The sequence below is a fragment of the Aquila chrysaetos genome, chromosome 5 (genome assembly GCF_900496995.4).
Source record: "Aquila chrysaetos chrysaetos chromosome 5, bAquChr1.4, whole genome shotgun sequence".
In the NCBI taxonomy this organism is placed as follows: domain Eukaryota; kingdom Metazoa; phylum Chordata; class Aves; order Accipitriformes; family Accipitridae; genus Aquila; species Aquila chrysaetos.
This window is the reverse complement of record NC_044008.1, coordinates 65,533,011-65,559,047: the sequence shown is the minus strand read 5'-3', so window position 1 is coordinate 65,559,047 and position 26,037 is coordinate 65,533,011. Positions and strand designations below refer to the sequence as shown.

Here is a 26,037-nt window from a genome sequence, read left to right as displayed (position 1 = left end):
AGGACTGTTTGGGCATCGTTTGAAACGAGGAGGAAGCAGAAGCTGTTTCCTGGAGCTTGGCACAGGGGGCTTCATCACGCTCAGTCAGCCCCCGCAGAGGGATGGCAGACAGGGACTGAGCAGATGGGTGCTGCCTTGCCTGTCATATCTCTCAATGCGAGAACTGCTGGGGCTGAGCGCTGCCTACCTGGGCAAAAATGCCGCCGAGGGAGAAAAATGAGTCAGAACGGTAGTCCTGCCAACATGGGTGCTGCAGGGTGGGGTGTAAACCTAACCAAAGCAGGAAGGTGGATAGGGTGATGGGCTGATAGGGATAGCAAATCATGGCCTTAAGGTGAGCGAAGAAGCGTGATGGGGCAGAAGGAGGAGAGGCAAAAAGAGCCATCCTATAGGTCTCATAGAACACACATATCACTCCCACTGAGAGCTGGTGGTGGGCAAAAGCAGAGAGATACTGGCTGTGGTGGGGGATACTGGGCTGTGGAGCTTGGAGAGTCTTGGTGCCTCAAGCCCCTCTGAGCAGTGTTGCCCGGGGAGCCTCTGCCGGTGCTGGGGGAGGTCTCCCTGTCCCAAGAGGTAGGCAAAATGAGTTAATAGTGGGTTAGCAAAACACAACTTTGCATCTGGTGCTGAGAAGCTGCGAGCATGAGCATTGGTGGGCTTCGTGCAACTAATGGCCATATCTGCAGAGAAGACACACTCTGCAGACTGCTGCCTGCCTTTTCTGGCTATCAGGCTGAAAAGCACTTCCACAAAACAGTTAATGTGTGTGTACCGAGCACTTCCTGAGCAGTTGCTGAGTATAGGAGATCAGTTATGCAAGCTGTTTCTTCAGTTTTAATCTGATTTCCTGCCTCTGCTCTTAATAAATCTTATTTTATTAGATCTTTTGAGTCCTAGGCAGCTTGGGAATTTCACATAGATTTTCCAGGAAAAGAAAGACCTCTGAAAGGAGGTATGAAAAAAATAGAAAGAGGCTCTGGAGATATTCAGGCAGCAATTCTCAGCTGAAAGAGCACAGGACACAGGTCCTTTTCTTCAGAATCTTGTTTTCAGGGCAAAGGGCTGCTGGAAATAGCTATTGTTGACTCTGGCTGAGAACTTTAAGGGATAATAGGTATCACTACTTGTCAGAAACAGCAATGTCAGGGTGAGTTAAAAAGGGAAGGCTGATGTGATGGGGGATTGCAGTGGGTTATGTAGCTCCTTTGTGAATCTGGGTGGCTGGTTGCTGCTGCCTTAAGGCAGATCTTGCCATTTATTAGGGGTGATTCCTCCCACGCTCCCCTCGGCAGGGTTCATCCCCAGTCATCTTGGTGTTTGCTTTCCATTGCCTACATGTTTGCACCAGATTTGACGTCCACTCCAAATCTGATCACAGCTGAATTTACACCAGACACTCGGCAATGCTCTACCTAAGGAAAGACTGGAAGTTTTTTCTTGAAGCAAGCTATTATAGCTTGTAGTCCACTGCAGGTGGTGAGCTAGCAACACAGGGCTTGCCAAAAAATGGCATACCACAGGGTCAGCACAAGGCCACCTTTGACAGCTGGGAAGAGGCAGCAGTTTCTAGCTTCTGCTGATTTCCTATGGTGTATTTGAACTCTACTTTGGGAAAGAAATCAGTCTGGCACACCACTTCAGAAAAGCTACTGAGCCCTGAGCTACCAGGACTCCTACTTCACTTGGTCTTGGAAGCTTTAACTACTCCAAAACACTGGAATCGGAATGGTGGGAACTGGGGGTTTTGATGTGTTTTGTTTTGTTTGTTTGTTTTTTAACCTGCTACTTTCCTCTTGGGAATTATTTGCTGAGGGCAAGTCTTTAATAGCATGGAATTGGCATGTTTCAGGCTCTCAGTTGGTACCAGTACATTTTGCTCCTGGTTGTGGGATTTCTTTAAGACCAAAATACATCTATGCTTCAACCTTGCATTGATACAAAGCTTGTGCATCACAAATGCTGATTTGTAGAAAATCACAGAAACCCCCAAACCCATGCCATTACAAGTGACTCAAGGAACTAGTTAACTGGTCATCAGGATCACCGGGAGTTTCTCAGCCACTGAAGCTGGGACAAACCTTGACTCAAGGAGATCTCACCAGGGATGTAACTGTAGTGTTGAGCAGAGACCTTTTTCTCAGTCGAGATGCCTTAAGCAGCCAATCAACTTTCTATCATTACAGTCTGTCTTGGCCTTTAATACTTTCTTAGTTCTTATCTGTTATTTCTGTGTTTCTGATATGTCCTAGTGTCCTTCACTTTGGACATCATTTCTCCTGTTACATACTGGGCCCCCAAAAAGCAAATACAGTTGGGCTTCAGCTGATCGGGGTAGAACTGCACAAAGCTCCAGCTTCCCCCATGGTGTATTACTAAACTACACAACAGTCACAGTTCTGAAATGATCTGTAAAGGTTACCACAATAACAGCAGGATGCCATCTTATTTATTTTGCACTTGGCTTTTAGAGTTCCCTATCTGAAAGTACATCAAGTCTCTGTGGAGCTCTAACATCAATGCCACATTCTATGAAGCAAGGAAAATATAATATTTTTACAGTCGGTCTTTAAATCATTTTCTGACAACAAATCAATCTTACAAGAAGCCTTGTTGGTGTTATGAGTAAAAGAAGGAGAGATTTTAAGATTAAAGTATAATAATAGTTTGCTGTCTCCACAAATTTGCCCTTTCGTGTATCAAACTATCGCATTCTGCTGCTGAGATCTAATTAAGCCCCACCAATCAGATTTATGATAGTGCTAATAGGAAAAAGGATCGTATAATGCTGTTAATATGTGCTCTATAATTAACATTAATGGGAGTCTTGTGGTTAAATGCCCCTTGCATCACCCTGAAAATGGACCTGTAGGTGCAGTGTTTACTTTATAACTGCGGGGAAGTAGCAATAGATACCGAGCAACTGCCCATCTTAGCAATTAGCAAAAAGTTAGAGACGCTTCAGGAATCACTCTGCCCCACAACACTGCTTGACCTTGGAGCCCCATGACAGGAGATGAGTCTTCTCCTGCAACCCTCCACGTGATCCTGTGACATTGGTACCTGGGCTTTTATGAACTAGATTGCGGGAGCTGAGCGGGGAAGGTGCTGAGAGCTCCCTGGAAGGGCAGTAACCCCTTTGCTGTAATCCCTTGCCCAGATGCTCTCTGGAGCCTTCAGTATTTTGTGGAGCCAGCTTCTGCAGAATCAGCACTTTGCAGACCCGAACCTTCAGTAATGAGATCCAAAGCCTGTGGAGCCATTTTAGGCCGACATACAACTCTGACATTTGGATACTTGTGTCCACTAAAAATTCTAAGATTTTTTTTTTCTTTCTAGGAGTAGCTTTAGTGGTTAAACCCAATCGGGTATGTGACATTCTGTGTGCCCTAAATCATCATTATTGTTTCACAAGGAGGTTTGCTCTGATTGAGGCCAGTGGATAACATTCTCCTTAATTAGAAAAGTAGTGTTTTACCCCCTCTCTCCAGGGGTGCAATTTATTGCCCAAGTGAAAGGCAATGAAAATCATTAAACCTTAAATCTCAGCCCTGACACAGAACACTCGGCTACCTCAACCTTTTCCTCTCTGACCCAAACTGCCCTAAAACCAACCAACCATTCCAGCCCTCTATGTAACCATTGTGTGTGTTTGCTACATGATGTTTATTTTATTTTTGCAGGTGTAAATTTGAGGCCTAATCTGTGGAAGTTACAAGAACTAGAGCCGCAAACAGGAACTGCAAAGTGATATATGCTCAGTGATGAGAACTCGGAGTAAAACAGGATATTAACTGTAAGAAATGTGAAGTCCTAATTTCTCCCCAGCTCCCCAAATAGAAGGAGAGTGGAAATAAATGCTTCAAAGTAGGATATTCTTGGTGAATTAGAGTGAGTGTTTTCATTTTATCTTCCTAATAATGATTTAAGATGACTTTTGCATGAATTTAAGCACTATAAAGAAATGAAAGCCTGGGAGGAAGATGGTTCTGAGGAAGATTTCCATGTTAAAATATTGAGAATGATTTTCAAAAGCATTTAAGTGACTTATAGCCTACATCTCCTGAACTTAAACTCTTAAGAGAAAACATTTTAAAGATGCCTGGGGGTCCAATTACGCTTTACAGCTAGAGCAGTCCTAACCATTCCCTTCCCTTTCTGTTCAGACTCCAGACCAAGGCCCCTTCCTCTGTGCCTTGCTTCAGCTTTCGACGTATCAGACCTTGCGCATGGTGAGTTCAAACAGTTAAACCAGCAAAACAAGCAATTTTTTTCCCTTCAGGTTAGCAAGTTGAGTCAGCTCAGCAAAGGATCCAGCCACCCTCAGAACTTGTACAAGGGGAGGATGAGATGATGGCTGGGTCAGCTCTTCAACCTGACCTCCTGCAACGCCTAACTTCACCCAAGGCGTATAGAAATCAAACTTTCATTTTCAAAAATTACTTTAGGAACCAAATACAGATTCTATTTAATTTTTTTACCAAGACTTTGGCTCTTTAAAGCTTAGGTCCTTTTGGGAATGAAACTCCATGTCCTCAAAAATTAATTTTTTTAATTAGACCTCTCGGTTGTTTTACAAGTACTATGCGATCTCCCCACGAGTTCCACGGCACCCTCTCTGTCACGGACACCACGTCAAGTCTGCAACTGTTAACTGAAAATGAGCCCAGGGATGCAGATGAGGGAATTGCAACCGGTGCCAGAAACAAGCAGCTGTGAGGATGCCCGAGGCAGGGCTCTGGGCCGCTTCTTCACGGGAAAGGTGTATGAAGTCTCCAGACCGGCCCCAACTCCCACCTGAATGCCTTAATCTGCTATCATCATACCCCACAACCTGAAACCCACCGAGCGGTTCTCCCCCTCGGGAGCTGTTTATCGGTTTACAGGTGACGCTCGGCGGGAAGCTTCGCAGGACCAACGCTCAACCACATCCCCCGCCGGATCGCCTCTCCACGCACAATCCAGCCGCCCGGGGCCGTGAAGAGCTTCTCCCCCGCGTTGCAAAACCACGGGGAGCAGGAGGCGGCGGGCTCGGCCCCTGCAGGGCACCCGCTCCGCCGGCCCGGGAACGGCGGGGCCACAGGCGCCTCCCCGCAGCCTGCCTGGGCCCGATCCCCCCGGGCTGCGGCCTGTGCATACGGGACAGCCCGGGCCCGGGCCCGGCTTCCCCTCCCGGCGGAACGGAACGGAACGGGCCGGGCCGAGCCCGGCCGCTCCGCTCCCGCCTCACCCCGTGACACACATCCCCGCCCGGCACCCCCGCCGGAAGCGCCGACCCGGAAGGCGTTTAGAGGTCATGCCGGGCAAGATGGCGGCGCCCAGGCGGTGAGGGGAGAGGGCGGCGGGAGCAGCGCTGCGGCTATGAGCGCCGCCCGCCGCTGCAGCCCGCCCCGGGCGCTGGCAGGTACCGCCGCCCGCGGGGCAGCGAGGCCCCGACGGGGTCTGGGGGTGGAGGGGGACCGCGTCCGGCGCTGTGCGAGGCCGGCGGGGTGGGGCGGGCAGGGCCGGGCTGACCCCAGGGCTGTGGGTAGTCCCCGGGGCTGGTCTATATAGCGACGTACAGAGCCTCTCTGTATTCCCCTGTGTAGGGATGGGGGTGTCGTGTCACACAGGGGTGTCCTCTTGGTGCGTTTGACTTGGTGCTGCCCTGTGGCAGCTGCTTGTGCCGTTTTGCCAAGATAATTTTGTCGATAGCATATAGAGATAGTAATGGAACAATAAACTAAAAATGCATCTCTGGGGAACTGAGAGATTTGGAAGAACCCCCCCCAACCGTTTGGGCAAGCCTACGCTTTCAGTTCTCTCGCCTGGAGCCTGCAAACATGTTTCTCTCCACCTGAGCAGCCCTGGTTCCTATTTTTTGGGATGTCTTGTGTCACAGCTGACAATAGACACTGTACTCTGAATTAGAAGCAAACTCAGTGGCAGAGAAGGAACTGGAATCTAATGTTCTCCCTTTTTTTTTTTTTTTTAAATAGGATTATTTGTCTGGCATCTGAAGAACACTGGAATACGGCAGATACCATGCCAGTTTGTGCATCTATGCCATGTAGCCAATAACAGATTGATTACATTTCAGTACTTTAACTTTCTCAAACGAATGGTAAGTCAGGGAGCGTATTTATTGCATGTTTCTCATTCTTTAATTCATTTTGTTCCATGTGATGAGTCAAAATGGAGATTAGTTGATAAAAATAGTATTTTTCTTATCAGGCAATTCCAAGCGTCTCCGTTCCTGCACTGCACCAGGGTTAAGCGCTTGGCATCTAAGACATCTGAGGCTGGAGGAAACCTGATGTAGCAAGGACAACGCCTTGTGCTGCAGTGTGTCCTCTACTTGACAAGGGGCTTTCTGTGCCTTTGAAGAAGGGCGCTTATCTCCTGTTGAGAAACATGAAATGATTTCTAAAGTTATTTATATATAAAACTGCTAATAAGAAAGTCAGATCTTGGCTAGCAGTCATACAAGTGGTAGATGGAGCTTGCTTGTGGAGGTAGTGTGTTCTGACTGAAGAGTTAGTCAGTTAATTTGAATCAAAACTCCTGAGCTCGTTAACTTCATGGGTTACGTTCTATAGTGTGCTGTTAGTTTTAGGTATTAAGAGAGCTGTAATTATAGTTCAAACCCTTGAAATTGTATCTTCTTCTTTGAATGGTTGTATCACATGTAAAAGGATGGTGGTAAAAGACATCTTTTGCTCTTCCCCAAGTTGTGTCCTGTTCACTGTACTTTGGAGCTGTATCTATGACATACGGATAAGACTAAGTCTTACAGCTAATGACTGCTTTGACCGCAAGGAGCATGTACATCTGTTGGTATTTTTTGAGCTTCAGTCCTGTGTGAAGCAAGAGATGGGGGTCTCTTCCATGCTTCTGGGGATCACCAGCACTTCTCAAATTGTTTGGTTTTTTTTTTTGCTATTGATTTGATCTGTGTTCACATCACTCATTCAGAGTTTCATATCCCTCTTCTTCATTATAATTATTAATGTGTACTTTTAATCACATTTAGTTGAAAGCTCAGCCTTTTTATGCCTATATAGAATATTTTGGGAAAGAAAATAGAAAGACTAGAGAAGCTAAATGTTCTTTTTCTTATTCTGTGTTTTATTCTGTAAGCGTTCTAAAAGAGGGGAAACAACTATCTCCTAACTTTCTGTTCAATATATGTTCATTTGAACTCCTCTTGAAAATTGCTGTCTAGTTAATTAGTATAAAGTTTGGCATAAATAGTAATGGCCTAATGTGGGAGATGATTTTATATCATAGGAGGTAGATTGTATTTTCTGGCATTTTTTCTGATTTTTTTTCATATCTTAAAGGTGCAAAAAGTTTAGTGGTTATATTTGGAGACTGGAGTTGTTATGGGCATATGTGTGCCTCTGTTTAAAGGCGAACTGATCAGTTGTAAATCAAACTATATCATCTAATGGTTTTGACTATGAATAAAGTAGAGTTTGCTGTTGAAACTGTGGAGGAGGAAGTAGTTTTATCCAGAAGCAATTCTTCAAGCTGAAGTAAACATTGATGCAGTTGTGAGTTGAAAAGCTGTTTTTGTAATACCTTGTCCAACTTCAGAAACTTTTTTGGATGTGGAATAAGTGTTTGAAATTCAGGCTTACTCAGTCGTGTCATCATAGGAAGTAATGCTCCTAGCAGTAAGAATAATATAGCAATAATATTGATGTTGTTAATAACCTGAAATGGACAGAAATATCTTATTAACTATTTGTCTTAACATTTCTCATTCTGTTTAGTATGTAACGCAATACAACAAAGACCTCAGCCAACGAGCCAAACCTAAGTCAGATTCAGTTGCATCTCCTTTTTGTGACCTTCAGCAGTTGGATCAAGAAAAAAAGGTTATACACAAGATTAGACCAATTTCACCTGTTCATCAACCTTTGTCTAAGACATCAAACAGAAATGAGTTGAGAGAAATGAAGTCACCTGCAGAAACTGAAGACTCAGTCACTCAAGTAAGAGCAGAATCCAAAGACGACAGACAATGGAAAGAAATGAAGCTACGACTGGATGATTTGCCAGGAATTTTGGCACGCTTGTCCAAAATTAAGCTTACAGGTACTACTGGTCATTTTTTTTTTACTTCCATGCATCCTGTTTGATATCGGAGTTCTTTAGCATGTTACTGGTGCTGTGTAGGTTTTTGTGTGATAATTCCCACCTTACTGACGGAAAGTACCTGGGTCAATTCCATTGAACGTGTGCAGGCAAAAAAATTGTTTTATGGAAGCATTTAATAGTTTTCCTATTAAATTTGTTTAAAAACAGTGAGGAGGAGCTTGCGTCGTACCGTCAGCTAGCTCTTGGGAATCATAAGCAAGCAAGCGTTAGTACAAAAAAATAATGTAAAACTGGGTTAGGAAGTGAATTTACAAGCATTGTATTAAGTATTTAAAGTCGTCTTGTTTAAGTTTACCAATGTTCTGTCTTTCTTACTTACCTTTCACTTTAGTACCGCTTATTGTGAAATAAGTGAAATTAGCCAATTTCTGACAAAAGATAATCGGAATAATTTCCTATCTTACAAAGGAAAAGTTTGAGTGTGACCAATTACCTTTTCTAAAATAAGGTATAATTTACTTTTCTAGTCAATCATAATATTGTATCTTCAAACCAGCAGTTTGTTAAGCAATTGCCTTGTAGCTTAACTACATTTTCCCTTGTTCTAATAGTAATACTTAACAGCTATAAATTATTTCTTTGCCAATAGGTAGTGCTATATATACTTTTATGTCTAAGGAAACTCATGATCTGACCAAAGCCTTACATCTTGTTTGTATCAGGGCCAAGAACAGAAGTACAATTTCCTAAGTCCCTACTGTGGTGCTCTCTCCAGTGGGTGAAATAAATTCTTGATAATAAAACTGTTGTTCTTTGCCATAACAATTTGTTATAATAAAAATCCTGAACTCAGTTTACTTTTTGAAACTTTTTGTCTTGCAATATATACGTTTTCGTTGTTTGTTTCTCCATGCAAAAATTGTACTGACCACATACAGTGTACAATGGTCATTTAAATTTTTCTCTAATAAAAAGCCTTATAGTTCTCAGTGTTGATGAGATCTCATGTTTTGGACTTGGCAAAACTGATCTTGTCTGTGTGTCCAAATGTTCTCCCTCATTATTTTTAAAAACCCTCAAGGCATTTATTTTGTGCTGGTAAAGAGTTGGGTTAGTAGAGTTGAGGGATGAAAAGCATGGCTTTTGATACTTTACCATGTCACTTTTATGTATTAGCCTTGGTAATTTCAAATGTAGGTATATAAAATTCTGACTAGCGCATTCAGCAGTTACCAGGATTATTGTACTTCAGATTTGCAACAGCTTTGGGGCACATACAACCTCAACTATTGCCTCTTCTTTCTTTCTGCATAATACAGGTCTTGCCTTTCTCTCCCCCATGCTGTTCAGTTTTAGTAATATTTTGTTCCTGTTGGGCTCACCATGGATAACTTGTAAGTGCTATATAAACAATTAGATCTTCTGGCATATTTTCAGTGAGGTGATTTTATTTAAATTGCTCTTTTATGTGAACCTGAAAGCTGTGCTAGTTATTGAAGTAGAATGAAATTTTAAAAATCTGAATAGATCCAGAAATGACAAGGTAAAGTGGCATGATTATGTGACCAGAGAGGGAGAAAAGGAACTGTTGTTTTAAGCACTTGAAATGTGCGTTCATATGTTTGCTGATATTCCTTATGGCTAAGCTCCGTGTTAGTACCACATCTGCATATCACTGGTGCTCTTCAAAATGGGAGTTTCAAAAACTGCAGCAAGATGGAAGAGTGTCTTTTTCTGGAGAAAATAATTTTATGTGATACTTTTTGTGTGGCCTCAGTGTTGCCGTGAAACATTTCAACAGTTTCTAGTAGGCTCTTTTTTAAACGCAAAAGGCAATATTGACAGGCGAGCAAGTACCACTCTGGTTTTAAAATAGGGTGTTACTTGAAACCTGTAGAAGGCAAAGGTTACAGAATTTCATTCCCTTCAGGACTGTTGTTTTGTATGAGTCTCCGTTTTGAGATGTGCTGTTCTTGATCCAAGGTAAGCGTAGTAAAACTTTGTACCTGTTGAGAAGGTATATAGAGATATAGAAAAAAACTTAACCTCTCTTCTTGTTGTGATCTTTATGTATTTGATGGGGAAGATGATCTGGGGTGGGGAGATTTTTTTGGAAGTAGAAAATGTAAAAGAACTTGGATTAAGGGGGTTTGTAGGAAGGGAGTTCTGTTGTTGGTCTTTATTGGTCATAGGATAGCGTAGGAGACAAGCAGGAAAAGTACTGGGTGTAGTGTGCGGAGCAACGAAACAGAATTAGCTTTTTTTCCAACTTGTGTAATCATTTAGACAAATTATATATTCTGTAAAGAATATGGTGGTGCAGTTCTTTGATTTTTTTTTTTTTTAAAAGAAAAATAAATTCTCTGAGGTCAGTTTTTAAGTTACAAATGACACACAACTCAATTCCTTTCGCCCATGAAGTTCTGATAGATCTCATATCCTGTGTGGTTTTTTTGGCAGACTCTTTATTTATACTTTTTAGAGTATGAAATAACAAAAAAACAAACTCTGCATTATGCTAAAAATGGGACTTCCTTATGCCCTTTTCTTTTCCCGCTGCTGAAGTAAAGAGAATGTTTGTTTGTATTCTGAACTGTAATTCACCTTTGAAAGGAAATGAGTTTAGCTATTACCATACCCTCCTGCTTCATGTAAACTCCAGCTCTTGTGACACGGCCATTAGAAGCTCTGCCTTACCAACAGGAAAAGATTTTTGTTTATATTCTTTTGCCATAGAAAACAATTAGGGGACTTTTCATTACTTGTCGCATAATCTACCTTTTTGTGTTCAGTTTCCATCCTTTCCCTTCTCTGGTGTTCTCTGTTGGCTGCTGTCTGAACAGCTGTATTGTAGCACCCAGGCACATGGAAAGCTAATGCATCTCTCTGATTAAATTTTCAGAATTATAAATGTCATTGTTTTCAACTTTAGGCTAAAGTTCATGTGTAGCTGAAAATAGGAAAGAGAGATGTGAAGGTATGGTAATAGGAGGAAATTCTAATTTAGAATGCAAACACATTAAGAATTTCAGGTTGTCTCATCTTCTTAAATTTAACTTCAAGTTTATATTTAAGTGATGTTTTCCCCGGTGATCACAGATGAAAACTAAGATGAGCTATATGCAAAAACACAGGAAAATTAAACTTCAGTTTTTAATTTGGGGGAAGTGTGATGAAGGCACAATATGAAAAATGCTGAGTGTTCTCATTAGATATTTCTCGAAAGTTTGGGAACATTTTGTCATTGTTGCTTCTGTAGAAAGGATGTCTTGCATGTTGGTCTTTTGGTGAGGACAACCAGGTGGATGTGTAGCACCTGTCTGAGAATTGGATGTATCATCATGGGTCAGATGCAAACTGCTAATTTCTAAACGGCTGTAGAATTTTTAATCTAACTTGCAAGCCTGTTGAGGAAGGGGCTGTGTCTTTAGCATATCTCTATCTCTACTGTGCCTGGAAGAGTTGAGTCCTGACTCCAGGCTACTGTAACATGGATCTTCTTCAGAAAGTCATACTAAAGCCCATATGTCTCAAACATTTATCTACCTTTGCTTTGTCTGGTGTTTTAATATACTACAGTTAATATTTTTATTTGTGTTCACAAGCATATTAATTTGTCTAAACATTATTTTTTATTCACAGTTGGGTATTAACGGTGGTTGTTTACCCAGAGATCAAATGCAAAGTCACAGTCTCTCTCCCAAAGTCTTTATATTCTTTTACGGCATCTCACTGCAAAGCACTTTTACCTTCCAATTCTTAAAAGGTGTTTTAGAGTTTTGGTATAATTTTCTTCAAAGTACATTTTAATAGTCAATCCATTAAAGCATGATGAACATTGCTTTTCTGTTCTGATTACTGAAGACTTGCTTCAGATCTCACCAGAGCGACTTCTGCACTTGGCATCTTGCTTTGGTTCAGTGTGTGCAGTATCCATGCAGAATCATGGGGATTAAAAAGGGACACATCAGGAAGTCATCTAATCTGTTTTCCCTCAAGGCAGGATCACCTTTAGGTATATCGTTCCCGACTTTACGTTGCTTTGTCCATTCTTAAAACCAGCCAGGGAATATACAGCTTCCCTGAGCAGCGTGCAGCAGTGTGTTACTGCTCTTACTGCTGAAAAGGGGCTCTTTGTGTCTAACAGAGACCCTCCTTTGCTTCACTTTAAGTATGTTACTGTTTCTCCAAACACTAAGAAATCTGGAAACTTTCTCAAAGTAAGCTTGTGTTTTGCTGCATTTCTTTCATTGCAGATGTGAGGTGGTGTTTGCTTATATCTGGCTCTCAAAAGAGTTCAGCCCAGTGTCCTATTAACGTTATGTAAGAAGAGTTGAGAGTAAATGACCTCTGCTTTTGTCGTGGTCTATACCTTAGAGCTAAAATAGGCCAGCCTGAGGTGTTTACATGTCTGTAAATCTGGAGTAATTAGTCATCTTTAATAGAGTCATTCTGGGGTTTACCATGATCAGATCAGAATCAAACCTATTGTGCTTTTTCCTCATCAGAGTGTAATGTGCATGTTATGGACAGAATCACAAGGCTGATATAATCAATTCTCTGAGGAGGCCCATAAATTTGTTTGATGTTTGTTTTTAAGGTAAAGATTTACATAACATTTTGATGCCATCTGATCATTAGTAGCTCCTTCCACAGGAAGGAGGATGTGGACATTCGCAATTGGGTGCCAAAATTCTTCTAAAGACAGACTTGGAAGCATCTATGCTTTAGTTTTCAAATCTTTTTTTAAAATATGTCAGTCTTTGCACAGAGAAAACATGTTTCATAAATTGAAACGGGAGGTTCTGGCTTGACATAGGGAAGAAAATGTTTCGCCACGAGGACAGTCAAACTTTAGAGCAGGTTGCCCAGAGATGATGTTAAATTTCCATCCTTGGAGATGACAAAGCCCTAAGGGACCTGGCCTGAATTCAGTGTTGACCCTGCTTTGAGCAGGAGGTTGGACTTGATGATCGCCTGAGATCCCTTCCAATCTGAATTACTCTGTGTTGTTGCTAGACAATGTTAGACAAAAACCTAGGAGTAAAGACTACCAGCTACAAAATTGTGCATGGCTTCTAAGTCACAGACTTACTGGCCTACATTTAAGATTTGCAAAGTGGACAAATATGATAATTTATGAGCATTTTCAGTTTCGGAGACTAAACTAACATGTTTTTTCATATGTCCCCTTTTAAGACAATAATCCTGTCTTGTTTACTAGAAAACAGCTGGAATTTATTGGATGTATTGCTTACATATGAATTTGTGTCTGTGCATTAGTGATCCTCTAGCACAGAAGTGTTGAACTGGAAATCAGAAGCCTGAGACATTTGCTACTAACTTATGATGTGATCATGAACGTGCTGCTTCATCTCTATGTCTGTTGTGTATTTGTAAAATGAAGGTGATGAATGACCAGCTTTGTATAACGACTCTTGAGTGTTACCAAACCTCTGTGTAATGGAGCAACAATGACTAAATAAGGTGCCTATGTTGTGTTTGTAGGCTAAAAATCTGGTAAGAGCCACTCTAGTAAAAAAATCTATTCGCTTTGGTGGACTTCAGTACATTTCCACTTTGTTCTGGAATAATGGCATTTATTATGGCATTTATTCTTTAAATGGTAGCTTTAATATAGCCAGAAACTTTGACAAAGGTTTATCGGTATATATTGTTTAGATTATTACTGGTCTACACTTATTCTCAGTTCTAAATATATTTCATATGCCTGTCAAAGTAGTTCTCATTTTGTGATTATTAAAACAGTAACTATTATCCTATCAAAGAAACAAAGCTTAATAGTTGTAGCTTTCTGGCAATTTGTTTTCCATGCTACAAGGAAAAGTAATGAAATAAAAATAAACTATCATTACGGTTTATTTTTTGCAAAGCATTTTAAAGTTGTTCGATGGTAAAAAGAGATTATCTGCTCTGTTTGTAATATTGCACTTGAATTTTATATGATATGATGCAAAGACTTGTTTCAAACTATTGTCCCACATTTAAGTTTCCTTCAGGAGCTTGGCCTTCTTTAGTATGCAGGTTATCATTTACAACAAAACTTAGATATGTCTATACCCAAACAAATCTAAATTTATAAAAGAAACATTGGTCGGTTGTATAGCACTAATACTGATGCTACCTTTAGCTTTCCAGAAACCAAAGTGTGAAAACTATGGAAGGAAAACTCCATCAGCTTTTGGAGAGCTAGTTTCCTTTAAAGAATATATAAACATTTGTAGTAAAACAGTGAAATTGTTTCTTAAATTAAAGTAGGAATGTATTTGCTTTTGTTCTTCCATATGTACAGATACATCATCTGTACAGGAGTAGAAAGGAAATCTAAAGCTGAATTAGTTTGCTTTGGCTTTCTACACTTTTATTTTGGCTTGGCTATTTTTTAATAGGAGGTAAACAAAATATGGCATAGTGATTCACATGCTATAAATACAAATACAGGGATTTATAAAGGCAGATCACGTTACCATGAAGCTGAAGAGGAATGTAAAGAATACACTGTAGACTTTTGGAATGTGTTTTTATGCTAGAAACATTATAATTCACTCTTTGTCACCAATCCATTAGCATTTTCATTTACATTGAAATGGGAGACAAATGTCCCCCGTTAATTTTTGTTAAAGCTGAAGATGTTTAAAAGACTGAAAATTAGATTTAGGCTGAGATCATAAGTTTAAATCCTGGCTTCTTTTTGAAGAGCATATATAATGCCAACTCTCATCAACAAATCTTGAAAGGATCAATTCCATCTATTATGCAATAAAGTGAAGTTAATTTGGCCCCTAAAGCACTAAACTAACAGGGATTAAAAAACAAACAGAGTCAATGACCTCATTCCCTTGATGTGATCTCAATTAAATATACTTTTCCTCCATGAGGAAAGTAGAAGAGTAAATTATCGCTTCCACAGTAAAAGAAAATAAACTTCCCAATCCAAAGGGAACATTTTCTTATTTACTCTTAACGTGTTGCATTTGAATTGCTGGGTGATGAGACAAGCAGGGAATGCCTTGTGTTCAGAGCACTGCCCAAAAATAACTGTTTCAGTGGGATAAGTGAGAGGATGTACTACACCTTTTTTAATGAGATCCTGATAAGTCACACTGAAATGACTGGCTGAAATTAATCTGGAGAAATCAATGGGGACTTTAATTAGTGCTGTAGCTGTACAGTATTAGAATTTCTTTAAGGTCAGTGTAATCGTAATGTTACACTGACTGTTTGCCAATCTGCTCCACCTTTCTTCTTCAGTAAATGAGTTGGTGTTTTCCCATAATAAATTGGCGTAAAGTGCTTTCTAAGATAAGTTTTAATTAAATTCTTGTCTAGAGTGAACATGTGATTTATTATGCAAAAAAATGAATGCAATCACTCTTAGAAATGCAAACGCCACTGTTTCGCTGTCATCTTTTCAGTGTATTTTTAAACTATCAGTTGTAAACCAATGCATTTCATATTTTCTTGTGCGCTCTGCTAAGTAGAACCCAAGAGTTTTGAAACCAAGATGCTATTGTATTTATTTAATAAATGGGGTCCAGTCTTTCAGAAGTAATCAGTACCTGCATGTCCGTTAGTCTGTCCAGTGGGGTTACAGAATCAGTGGCTGTTTCACCGCTTCTCAGAGGGGTAAGGCTCCATTGTCGATTCATTGTATTTTAGAAGTAGCTGAAGGGGCCGCAGTGAGAGCCAGGTGCTGTCTTGGGGAATCAAAGCCCCGGGACTTACCTGGGTATCAGGCAGGGACCCTCATGCAGCACTCTCGCAGCCAGCTTGTGCGACAGCCATCTGTACAACACCCTGTGAATCCATAACAAGGCTAAATAATTAATGTTTATAACAATATTATGTATATTATAATAATATTCAGCTGCCAATGGATTTTAATACTTAGAGAAAAGTTTTGATGAGCAGCAAGTTTTCTTCAGTGTCTTTTTAGGATTAAATCCTAAGGTTCTTATGCAGGCACAGATCTTAAAATTACTACTTTGCATGTGCATCCTTGCTAGCAGGTCTCTGCCATAACATTTAGTTTTTCATCTCAAGTAACGCTGCTTAGTAGATAATCGCAGTATTTTCAGTCAGCAAAGGTTATTTATTCATCATTTAACTTCAGACGAACAGGAGACTTTGTAGGAATCAGGAAGATAAGAACATTTTGATGCTTTGATTTGAGCTAGCTGAAGTCTGGAACATGTAATTACATGCAGAATATAATTTAAATACTTTCTGTTTAATAACTATTAATTTCAGATTGTAAGGTTCAAGGTCATGAGCAAGATATTCAGTAAGTGTGCTGACTTGTATAAAATTTTTCATGTCATACTATTTCTTGCCACAAGTGACGTTTGTAAGACCTATTATTTGGGTAATTACAATATTAGGATTGAGACTTAGGTAACTTACATTTTAAGGATGTGATTTGCAGTACTGACTGTACTAAAGTTATAATTTTGGATGACAAAACTGAAATGGATTTTTATTAATCCACTCAAATTTTGAGGCCTATGAGAGTTGCTGGGTCCACATGATGATGTGATTGTAACTTCTGCCTGAAGTGGGAATGTCAGATGGGAACAGTGTGGGCAGGTACTTGTACAGTGAAATTACTGGCTTCACCAGCTGTAGCCTACATGCCCTGAGTCTCTTTTTGACTATCTGCACTGCTTAAGTTCCTGCTATAATTTGATATCATGCATATCTCTCAGTTCAGGATTTTTCTTACTGTTTTTCTTCCATGTTAGACTTTGCAATGGCACGTGAGTTACTGGAACGAATGTGTCTCCTGTACATGTTGTGTAAGGCAGTTTGATCCTGTAGCAAATCCATAAAATAGGGAATACAGAGGCATAAGTTTTATTCTCGCCTCTTCTAGTAATGTGCTGACGCTTCTGGGTTTCTCATTTCATCCCTGACAGTTCTCCTTCTCATTTTTGACTTTTTTATGTAGGGTGTTAGTATTAATTGTACGCAGTTCCTGGAGCTACTTTCATGCATAAAAATAGCAAAAAGTTAATCTGCACAAGGGTCCTTAGAGGGTCTTAAAACCTTAGCTCTGTGGTGTGTACAGAGGAGATGGTTTCTTGTTGATGCTTTGAACTGTGCTCTCGCTTGTGTTGCAGCTCTGGTTGTAAGCACCGCGTCAGCTGGCTTTGCCATGGCCCCGGTCCCTTTTGACCCAACTTGTTTCCTACTCGCCTCCCTTGGAACTGGACTGGCATCCTGTGCTGCCAACTCCATCAATCAGGTCAGTCCATCTCTTCATCTGTACCGCAAACTGGTGTCATCCTGGCTTCTGAAATGCTGCCAAGCATTGTAAACGGATGGCTGGGAGTGCTGTGCCTTCAGCTGCCATGCGAGCTCTGAGCCACTAAAACTGACACTGCAAAAGGAATATATGTCTAAGAATTAAAGTATAGTTGCTAGGCACTGTGCGTTTATTCATAATGGAGTTGATGAGGTTTTAAGCCTCCCAATAACAATGTTTATCTTGATAATACTAAGCCTGGGTCACTGAAGATGACATGGGAAGAACTGTGTAATTGGAATATCAGAATAGCCATCAGGGCTCCAGCCTTATGGGCCTGGTTCTTTGGTTGTGTTACTGTATGACCTTGTCAGATCTGTCTAAAGAATGGCTCAGAGCACCTTTGTAAATGTCTGTAGTGGGACTTCAGTGGGGTTTGTGTGTTTCTGTTCAGGCTGGAATCAGGGTATCTCCTGTGCATCTACTAAACGCACTGAAAATCTCCGTTGTGTGGTAGCTGTTTCATGCTGGAGATCTTCCAGGAGCCTGAACTTGAGCTTTCTTGCATGTGTGAACGTGCCTGTGGAGCCTGATGCTGATCTCTTGGCTCTCCTGCAATCCAGCTGTGAAGCAAAGTTGCTGTTAGGCTCTTCCTAAGTCCCAAAGGAGAGCCTAACTAGTGAACAGGTAACAACACTTGTGGTGTTGAATGGAGTTACAAAGCGTAGTAGCCACAGTCACTTTCAGCTGTAAATATGGCCTGGAAAAAGAAGTGGCAGTAGCAGTGCCACCTTTGATAGCACTTTATGGTTTCAGCAATCGCTTGGGAGATGGGGGAGGCTGAGTCCTGGGACCCTGCTAATGGAACAGGGCATGGAGGTTTCCTGTGATCTACATCCTGAAGTCACTTTGACTGAGTTGGGCTCTTTGATGTTTACACCTTGCAACACCTCAGTTGTAGGCACCCGATGTGCTTTTTGAGATTGCACCCATAAACACACTTCTTGCTCAGACTGAAGTAAATACAGGTTTTACTGTTTGTTTTCACTGAGCTTAAAGTTGGCGTAGGCAGCTAACGTTGTGTCTGTTTTCTCTGCAGAATAGGAAGGATGCTGCATGATTTTTAGTTGCTTGGAAAAAAGGAGGTAGCATACCTAACTTGAAAACACTTAGGTAGCCTTGAAAAATAATTTTAAGTAAGTCACACTATTTTCTGAAGTATGCATTTGGTTATCATGTACATGTTTTTCACATAAAGTCTGGGTAGAAAAGCTGTCATAACTAAGGTGAAGCTTTCTTGGTTTTGATACAATTTGAGAGGTACACTGTTTTCCTCCCTTTTTTCCTTTACTACAGTTTTTTAATATTAAAAATTCATTTTGTGATTTATTAGTCCTTTGAAATATTTTCTGTCATATTTACTTTCACCTTTGATGTGGATACTACTGGACTAAGAGGAGGATTAATTATTGCTTGTTTATAGACTCCTGTGCAACTTGTCTTTCTCGAGATTTTGATAGATCTTCCTAGAGATGATATTCATGCACAAATAACTGGTTTTCTTTGTCTTCAGTTTCCACGTATTGCTCAGTGTTGTATTTTTTCTCAAAAGTAGCCACTTTTAAAAAATCTTGGTTTTTTTAAATCTTGAGATACTTGGGAGTACCAGGAATCCTGTGCCATAATTTGGAGTTTGACACTTTTGAGGCTGCTGGGATGGAAAAGGAAAGTTAGGAGTGCAAGAACTTTGTGCTTGGACTCATAATTCACTATTTACTCACTGCTATCTCACCATAGGAACAGCTGTTAATATGCCCTTAAATAGAGAAGGTTACTCAAGCCTCACAAAGTATAAAACTGTCTTTCACAATCTCAGCTGAATGCTTTAAATTTGCACACTTGCTTGTGTTGAGCCACTTGCCTATGTAGACAAACCTTCAAGGCAACCACTATTATTAAGGAAAATAAAGAAGCAGAGTTGGTAACAAAGCAAAAGAGCAGAGCTGTGGTCTATGACCTTGTTTATCAATGGATCCTTTCAGTCAACAAGTGTCCCTTTCCTCGTGTTGCTGTTGGTGCAGTGTCTGAATTGGCTGTGAATTTAATTTTCAATAAATACTGTAAGCTTGGGTATCCGTCTCGACCTTTGGGAAGGAGCACATTTGACTTGGAACTTCCTTTATTGCTACTTTGCTCTGTCCATTGCTCCCCATACGCATCCTCTTCTCTGGCAGCTCATGACTCATGTTTCCCTTGTTGCTCCTTGCTATCCCTTAAGGATCTTTTTATATGATAACCGTCTTTCCGCTTCCCATATTGCTATAAATCTGTACATCTTTAAGGGCAACTCGTCTTTCCCACTCCTCATTTCCCTGATAAATCTGTGTTCACAATTTACAGTCCTCAAATATGTCGTGGGAAGGTAAAGTGTCGATTGCATAAGATTCCTCCCCGTGATTTAGGACAGGATGTGAGGAGTCTGGTCCTGTGAAAATGTAATAGAGATTATGTAATATTTGTGGAAGTATTGATACAAACTTGTAACTGTTCAAATTCTGTGGTTTGGGGTTTTTTTCCTTCTCTCGACCACTTCATTTTAGCAATCTAGTAGGAGCTGAGGCCAGTTTACCCCCATTGAATTAAGCTGAATTAACTATTTAAGTTGAATTAACTACTGGGGAGCGAGCCAGGTCTATGCTAAGTATCGCACAGAGACCAAGAAGTCATGTTTTGTTTCTTTACGAAGCTGGTCTAAAATAATCTTTTAATTATCCCTTGCTCTCTTGATTTCAGATGGCTGTATGTCATACTTTCAACATTTTTTTCCTAACCGCAAGAGCTAGAAAGTTACAAAAATTTACCAGAGTGGAGGTTCTTGCCCCACTTTCACTGTCCTTAACAAGAAACCAATAATAAAAAAATGATGAGAGTTGGCAACATTGTATTTTTCCATTGTTTATGGAAGTACAGTGTGGTTATTTATCAACCAAAGGCATGTGTTTGCAAACAAGTTTCACAACCCATAAATTCTAAATTCTAGCTGTACTTTCCGATGCAAGTTGAAATAATGTATTTTTATGACAATTCTGTGAAATCGGATAATTATTTTTAAGAAGCTGATGACTTTTTTACTGTCATTTTGCAAAAAAAAAAAAAAGTTGTGTTTGAAAGTACAGAGATGAAAAGCACTGGAGCATGGGCTTGCATTAGGGCTAAACGTGGTGCCTGTTCTACAGCAAGGTCATTCTGGAAACGTTTGTGTAGAAAATGTCAAGAGAAGTATCTTGGTATAATTTATGTTAGACAGTAGTTTGATAGAAACAGAATCTCTCAGGCTGGTGGAAAATGTTATGAATTCTGAGGATCTGGATAAGTACCAGAGGGTCCCTGGGTTTTCCTGTAGAGTGTGTTGGGTCTGTGGGCTCTAAGGGAGTAAACTCCTGCTGGAAGGTGCCAAGGAAAAGATAGTGGTTTATTTCTCTGGTCCTCTACCAGCAGTTCTGCCTCTGCCTCACTCCTTCGTATCACAATACTTCAGAGTTGTACTTCACACCTAATCTAGCATTTTAGTGGCATGCTAATCCAGCAGTCCCTGGTTCTCTTCCACATCATGCAACACTGCGTTATATCCTTCAGCCCTTCAGTATTGTACTACAACATGTCACCACTTCTCAGTCCCACCTGCTAAAACTGCTTTCCTCTTTTTTCTCTTTTTCTAATGGCACTTTTTTTTTTCCCATTATTGAAGTAACTTAAAATTATTTTGGACAGGTGTTCTTTATTGGTGTTCTATCTTTTCAAAATAATAAATATTTTACAGTGGTTTTTAATAAAAAAAAAAAAATCACTTAATGCGTATACCAAGGAATAGACTGAGACTCATTTTTACTGTCACATTACTAAGCTAGCCAAAACCACCGGAAAATCTCATTGTAAGAGACTGGTTTTATTAATTGCAGTTATGGTAAGGAAATGGAAATATGTTCTGTGGTTTCATCTTGTAAACACTGCATGTTAATCTTGAATAAAACAAGTAATTATTTGTAGCATATCACTTTTTTATACTGTCTGCTTTCCTGACTCCTTCAGTGTTGTGTATTGGTATGGATACTCAAGAAAGTATTTTACCTTAGTGTTGTTCCTTACAAGTGACAAAAAAGGATAATCAAAACATTGGTTTTCTGATTGGTGAAGACCAATTGTGTAACTTTTTTTTTACCCATTCTATACTCATGCTGTCATAGAAATGGTATGGGAGAAAATGATATTAAGTTAGTTGATAATCTCTTGCTTTTTCATAGCTCTGGTTTTTGATGATTTTTGAAAGCTGACTCAAGTTTCAAGGAGTAGAGTCTTACATTTATATTATGAGAAAACATGTCATTTTTGAGACTTCTAAGATACTAGCCTCTGATTTATGGAGAAGGAGATAAAACATGAAGAGATGTTTACAACACAATACACGGCATTAAAATGTTAAAGGAATCACATGCACATTTTATATGTCAAGTACATTCTTCTGTAACTGCAGCATGGTTAAAAAGTGGGAGAGAGCTATAAAGATGAAAGCAGGATGTTTAAAATGGTTTGAATTTAGTAACTGAGAGGTACAATGATGTGGTTGGATTTGACTGATGATACCTTGAAAAGGAGGCAGAATGGACTGAGTATCTTAGCTGAAGTTAGAGAGCTGAAAGTAAGAAATATAGTAAATATGTTTACCAGAATGAGAGAACAAATGTAAGACCAGTTAACGTCCCTGTCCCTTCAGGGTCTGATCTGATGGCTGCATTTTGCTCTTAATGTTATTCTCTCTTGACAGTGATGTTCCCTTAGAAGTGTAGCTGTAATGGGAAGGATGGGCTTGGTGTTAAAATAATGGAGTGAAATTCGGGATCTGAGTTCAGTTGCCAGCCCGTTAACCCTGTGTGTGATCTTTTGCATTAAGACAAACTGTGATGGTCATTTGGAAACTGCAGTGATGGGCACCAGGCTAAATGAAGTCAAAATAGAGCAGCCTCTCCTACAGTTTTTAATCCACTTACTACCTCTATGCTGCCAGAAGGATAGCTGTAGTCTTTACCTTTTATGATATTTTGCTGTTCTGTAATGACTTGATTGACCAGTCCTCACAAAACAACTTAAAAAATGCTAGAAAAGTAATAAGCCTACTTGGATAAGCAAATATTGCCCCATCTTCCAGAGAAAGGTCAACCACAGCTTACAAATACAGTAACATTTTGAAATCTTCATCGTGCCTCAGTTGCCTGTAGATGAAGCTGTGGTTCGCTGTGCTGGTGGTCTGAAGTCAATGTTTTTACAGTTGTTTTTGGAAATATGGGTTAATTAGCAATACTTGGACTCCAGGGAATAAAATGGGCAAATTGATCCAATTCAGATAAACAGTTCATACCATAATGGCCAAGCAACAACGTCATCAGTTGGAGTCATGCTGATGTGCTTGTATTCCTGTGCTCAATGATAACAAGTTGATCTTTGTTGTGTATTTGTACGTTTCCGAACTACCTGATGTTCAAGGTCATGTAACAGGATGAAAGGAGTAGGAAAAAGTAATTTTGAGGGTTTTTTGAGTTTTGAAGTAAATGTTATGAAAGAATGTGTGGTACTGATTGTCAGAAGTCCAACACCTTGTTCCTTTCTCAAGATATATTGGCTGTAACTGTTTTAGCTTTGCTGGGCCAGTAAAAACTGTAATTCATTTTTCAAGGAGGGGAAAAAACCCATGAGGAATTAGTTATTGTGAACACCTGCATTGTTGGGAGGAGGAGGGCAGTTGGGAGATGTGCCACCAGCTTCCTTGGCAGAGCAGTCTTCTTATCAACTCTACGTTTTGTTTCAGGGTTGTCAAGCAGTAATGATGATGATTTTATATGGATGAGATGCAGCATCTGAAATAGTTTTTAAGTATTAACTCAACCCTTCTTTCCCCTGTTGCCCCCTGCCCCATCAAACAGCTTTTGTGAGTGAGAAAGAACCTGTGAGGTTTGTATGTGGTTGGGTCCCACAGATCTGGTGAGCATGGAGTTTTCTCACTTGTATCTTCTTTTGTTTCTGCAAGTTTTATAAATATTCTGGTTTTAGTTTGATCAGAGGCCCTGCAGTACTCCTTGTTTCTCAGTTTCCCCGTCTGAGAGATGTTTAATGCAGGGGTTTTGATCATAGAAGTAAAAATGGTTCACATTGGACTGTTAGACCCCAAGTAAACTGTTTGCTTTCTGTGGCTGTGAAAAATAATGTAGAGTGATGTGACGTTAGTACTTGAGTTCCTTTCAGAGAGCGCTGCTGTGGTTTCTCAGCAAATCTATAGAGAAATCTCTTATAAGGATTGAAACAATAGAAAAAATAAAACAAAGGCTAGACTAATGTGCAGAAAGTGGTGGTAAGTGATAGATGCTTGAATTGTTGAAGAAGTGGAAAAGAAAAATAGCAGCAGTCAGACCCCTTTCTATTTCCCAGTGAAGAAATTCAGCACAAAAGAGCACAGCAACAGTTCTTTTTATATTCCCCCAAACCAAGTGGTTTTTTGATGTTATCTCATCATGCCTAAACTTCTCCTACCAAATACGTGTTTTATTGAATGTCTGAAGGCATGTAGTGGGAACTTTTTATTCTGATGCTAACGTTATTAATATGCTCTCATTCAGACCCAAGTTGGAGGAGATGACCTCTGTCAGATCATCCAGCCCACCTGCACTCAATGCAGGAAGTTTTTCCCAAGTAATCTTGAAGTTCTGTCTTGTCCACTTTTCGAAAGCTCTGAAAAAAAATTTTTTTTTTTGCTTCCTGCCCTAGCAGATTACTACACTGACATGTTTGAATGAGAGAACTTGTTTTAAATGCCAGCAAGATTTGCTCCATACGAAGTATTTGAAAAATCAGATAGTTGAATGATTAGTTTAAAGTGATTTAGAAAGAGCCTAAAATGACTTTTCCAAGGTTTTGGGTTTCCAAATTAAAATATTTCATGCCTAGCTAATAGCACCTTTCCCTTCCTGCGTGCATCCTGAATGAGCCCACTGGCAGGCACTTACCCTTTTTCGGCTGGAAATGGAGAGCGAGTCAATCGGCCCGCACTCCTGGTTGTTCATTTGAGATTAACACCTGATGCATCTCTGTCTCTCTCTGAAGTCCCCTTTGTTTTGACTGAGCGGATTGCCTGCAGCAGGCGGCCTCGCCTTTCATCTGCCCCCCCCAGCGATCAAAAGATTGTCAGGAGTGGTTATTAAAACCTGGTGTTTAACTCTGGAGTACAGGACTGTCAGTGTTGGAGGCAGCCTGTGATGTAATTTACAGTATATAATAAATATAAGAGAAGTGCAACACTGGAAGTCTATCTTGTGCTCTAAAGTGTGCTGATATATGCTGCTTTGATACTTTAACTGCTAGGCAACCTTCATTAGTGGTCATTGAAGATCATAACTTACGGCTACGTCAGATGATTCATAATTGCAACAGTTAGATCAAGTTAGCATGTAGGAATCCTTGATATCGAGTAGGAATGGCTCAGCTTGTGAAGATGTATTTCACGAGCAGTGAAAATGATGAGCACTAATGAGAACCAACCTCTGAAGGACCGATAAATTTTAAATGCAGAGATTATCTTTGCAAAGCATAAATTATTTGACCTACAACTGAAACTTGATAAAGGATCTTGGAAAAATATTATAAATTAATGCATACCATTGTTGGAAGAAATTCTCTTTCCTCATATGCATATTGTGTGAGTATGGTACATGAAGAGTCTTCGAAAGAAAGTGGATATCTTCCCATAGCCCCGGAGGGAGGGACACTTAGACCCTAGTCACCAAAGTATGATGTTCAACAAAGACAATGAAAATAAATGAAACTGCATCCTTTTTCACTACTTTGCCTCCTTCAGTGGCATTCACCATTAGCATAAAGCTTCAGATTTTAGAGGAGTTTAAATCAAAATGTTTTGATTTGATTCTTTCTCTTATGTTACATTTTGTGTATATTAAAATCCAACAAAAAAACTGTAAAGAGTGGATAAAAAGTTATATTTAATGTTGTGCCCCTTCTTTGTGAATCATCATGCTTCCCGATTTGATAAAGAATTTTTTTCTGTAGATGCACAAAGTAAGTACGTCCCATTGTTTGTTATGTAGTTAATAGGGCAATCAGTGTACGTATTGGGTGCACACTTTTTCTTCCTGGTTGCATTTGTTGATGAGCATCTTATGTCCTAAATGAACACCAGAAAGTGGGTAGGATGGTAAAGGGGATTTTATGGAGAAGTTGTGACAGTGGGGACTGCAGCCTCCTCTGCACTGCTGGGACAGTGCAAGGGAAACAGCCCTGTGGTCCTGTGTTTTCTTTCTCCCCAGCTGAAACTGTCCTTTCATCTGCATAGGCTTTGGTGATAGATATGGTCTGAGAGTGAATACAGAGAAAATTCCTGTCGTTATTCTGAAATATCAGTCTGACAGGAACTGTCGGGTGGTAATGGCAGAAACTGCTTAACTTCTGTGCATACATGAATCCTCAAGACGATGCGTTTTGATGCTACAGGAAGTTTTGTCTCATTAGCACCACACTAAAAGGTTCTCTGGAAATACTGGGGGCAAGTGAGGTAGGGGGGAGAGAAAGAAATAATTTATCAAATGATTAATTGTCAGGAATGCTTCAGTGGTGTGGGGTTCCCTTTA

The 26,037-nt window shown here is 40.1% G+C and overlaps 1 protein-coding gene across 1 annotated transcript in view; it reads left to right on the top strand.

Moving 5' to 3' along the window:
* The first annotated feature begins 4,982 nt into the window (after positions 1-4,982).
* The window catches only part of LOC115342070 (protoheme IX farnesyltransferase, mitochondrial), a 106,593-nt gene continuing 85,538 nt past the window's right edge, over positions 4,983-26,037 (top strand). Inside the window, exons 1-4 of the mRNA XM_030015877.2 lie at positions 4,983-5,404; positions 5,979-6,103; positions 7,758-8,082; positions 17,226-17,350. Of these exons, the coding sequence (XP_029871737.1) occupies positions 5,362-5,404; positions 5,979-6,103; positions 7,758-8,082; positions 17,226-17,350 (618 nt within the window). The 5' untranslated portion in view covers positions 4,983-5,361. The remainder of the gene's footprint in view (positions 5,405-5,978; positions 6,104-7,757; positions 8,083-17,225; positions 17,351-26,037) is intronic.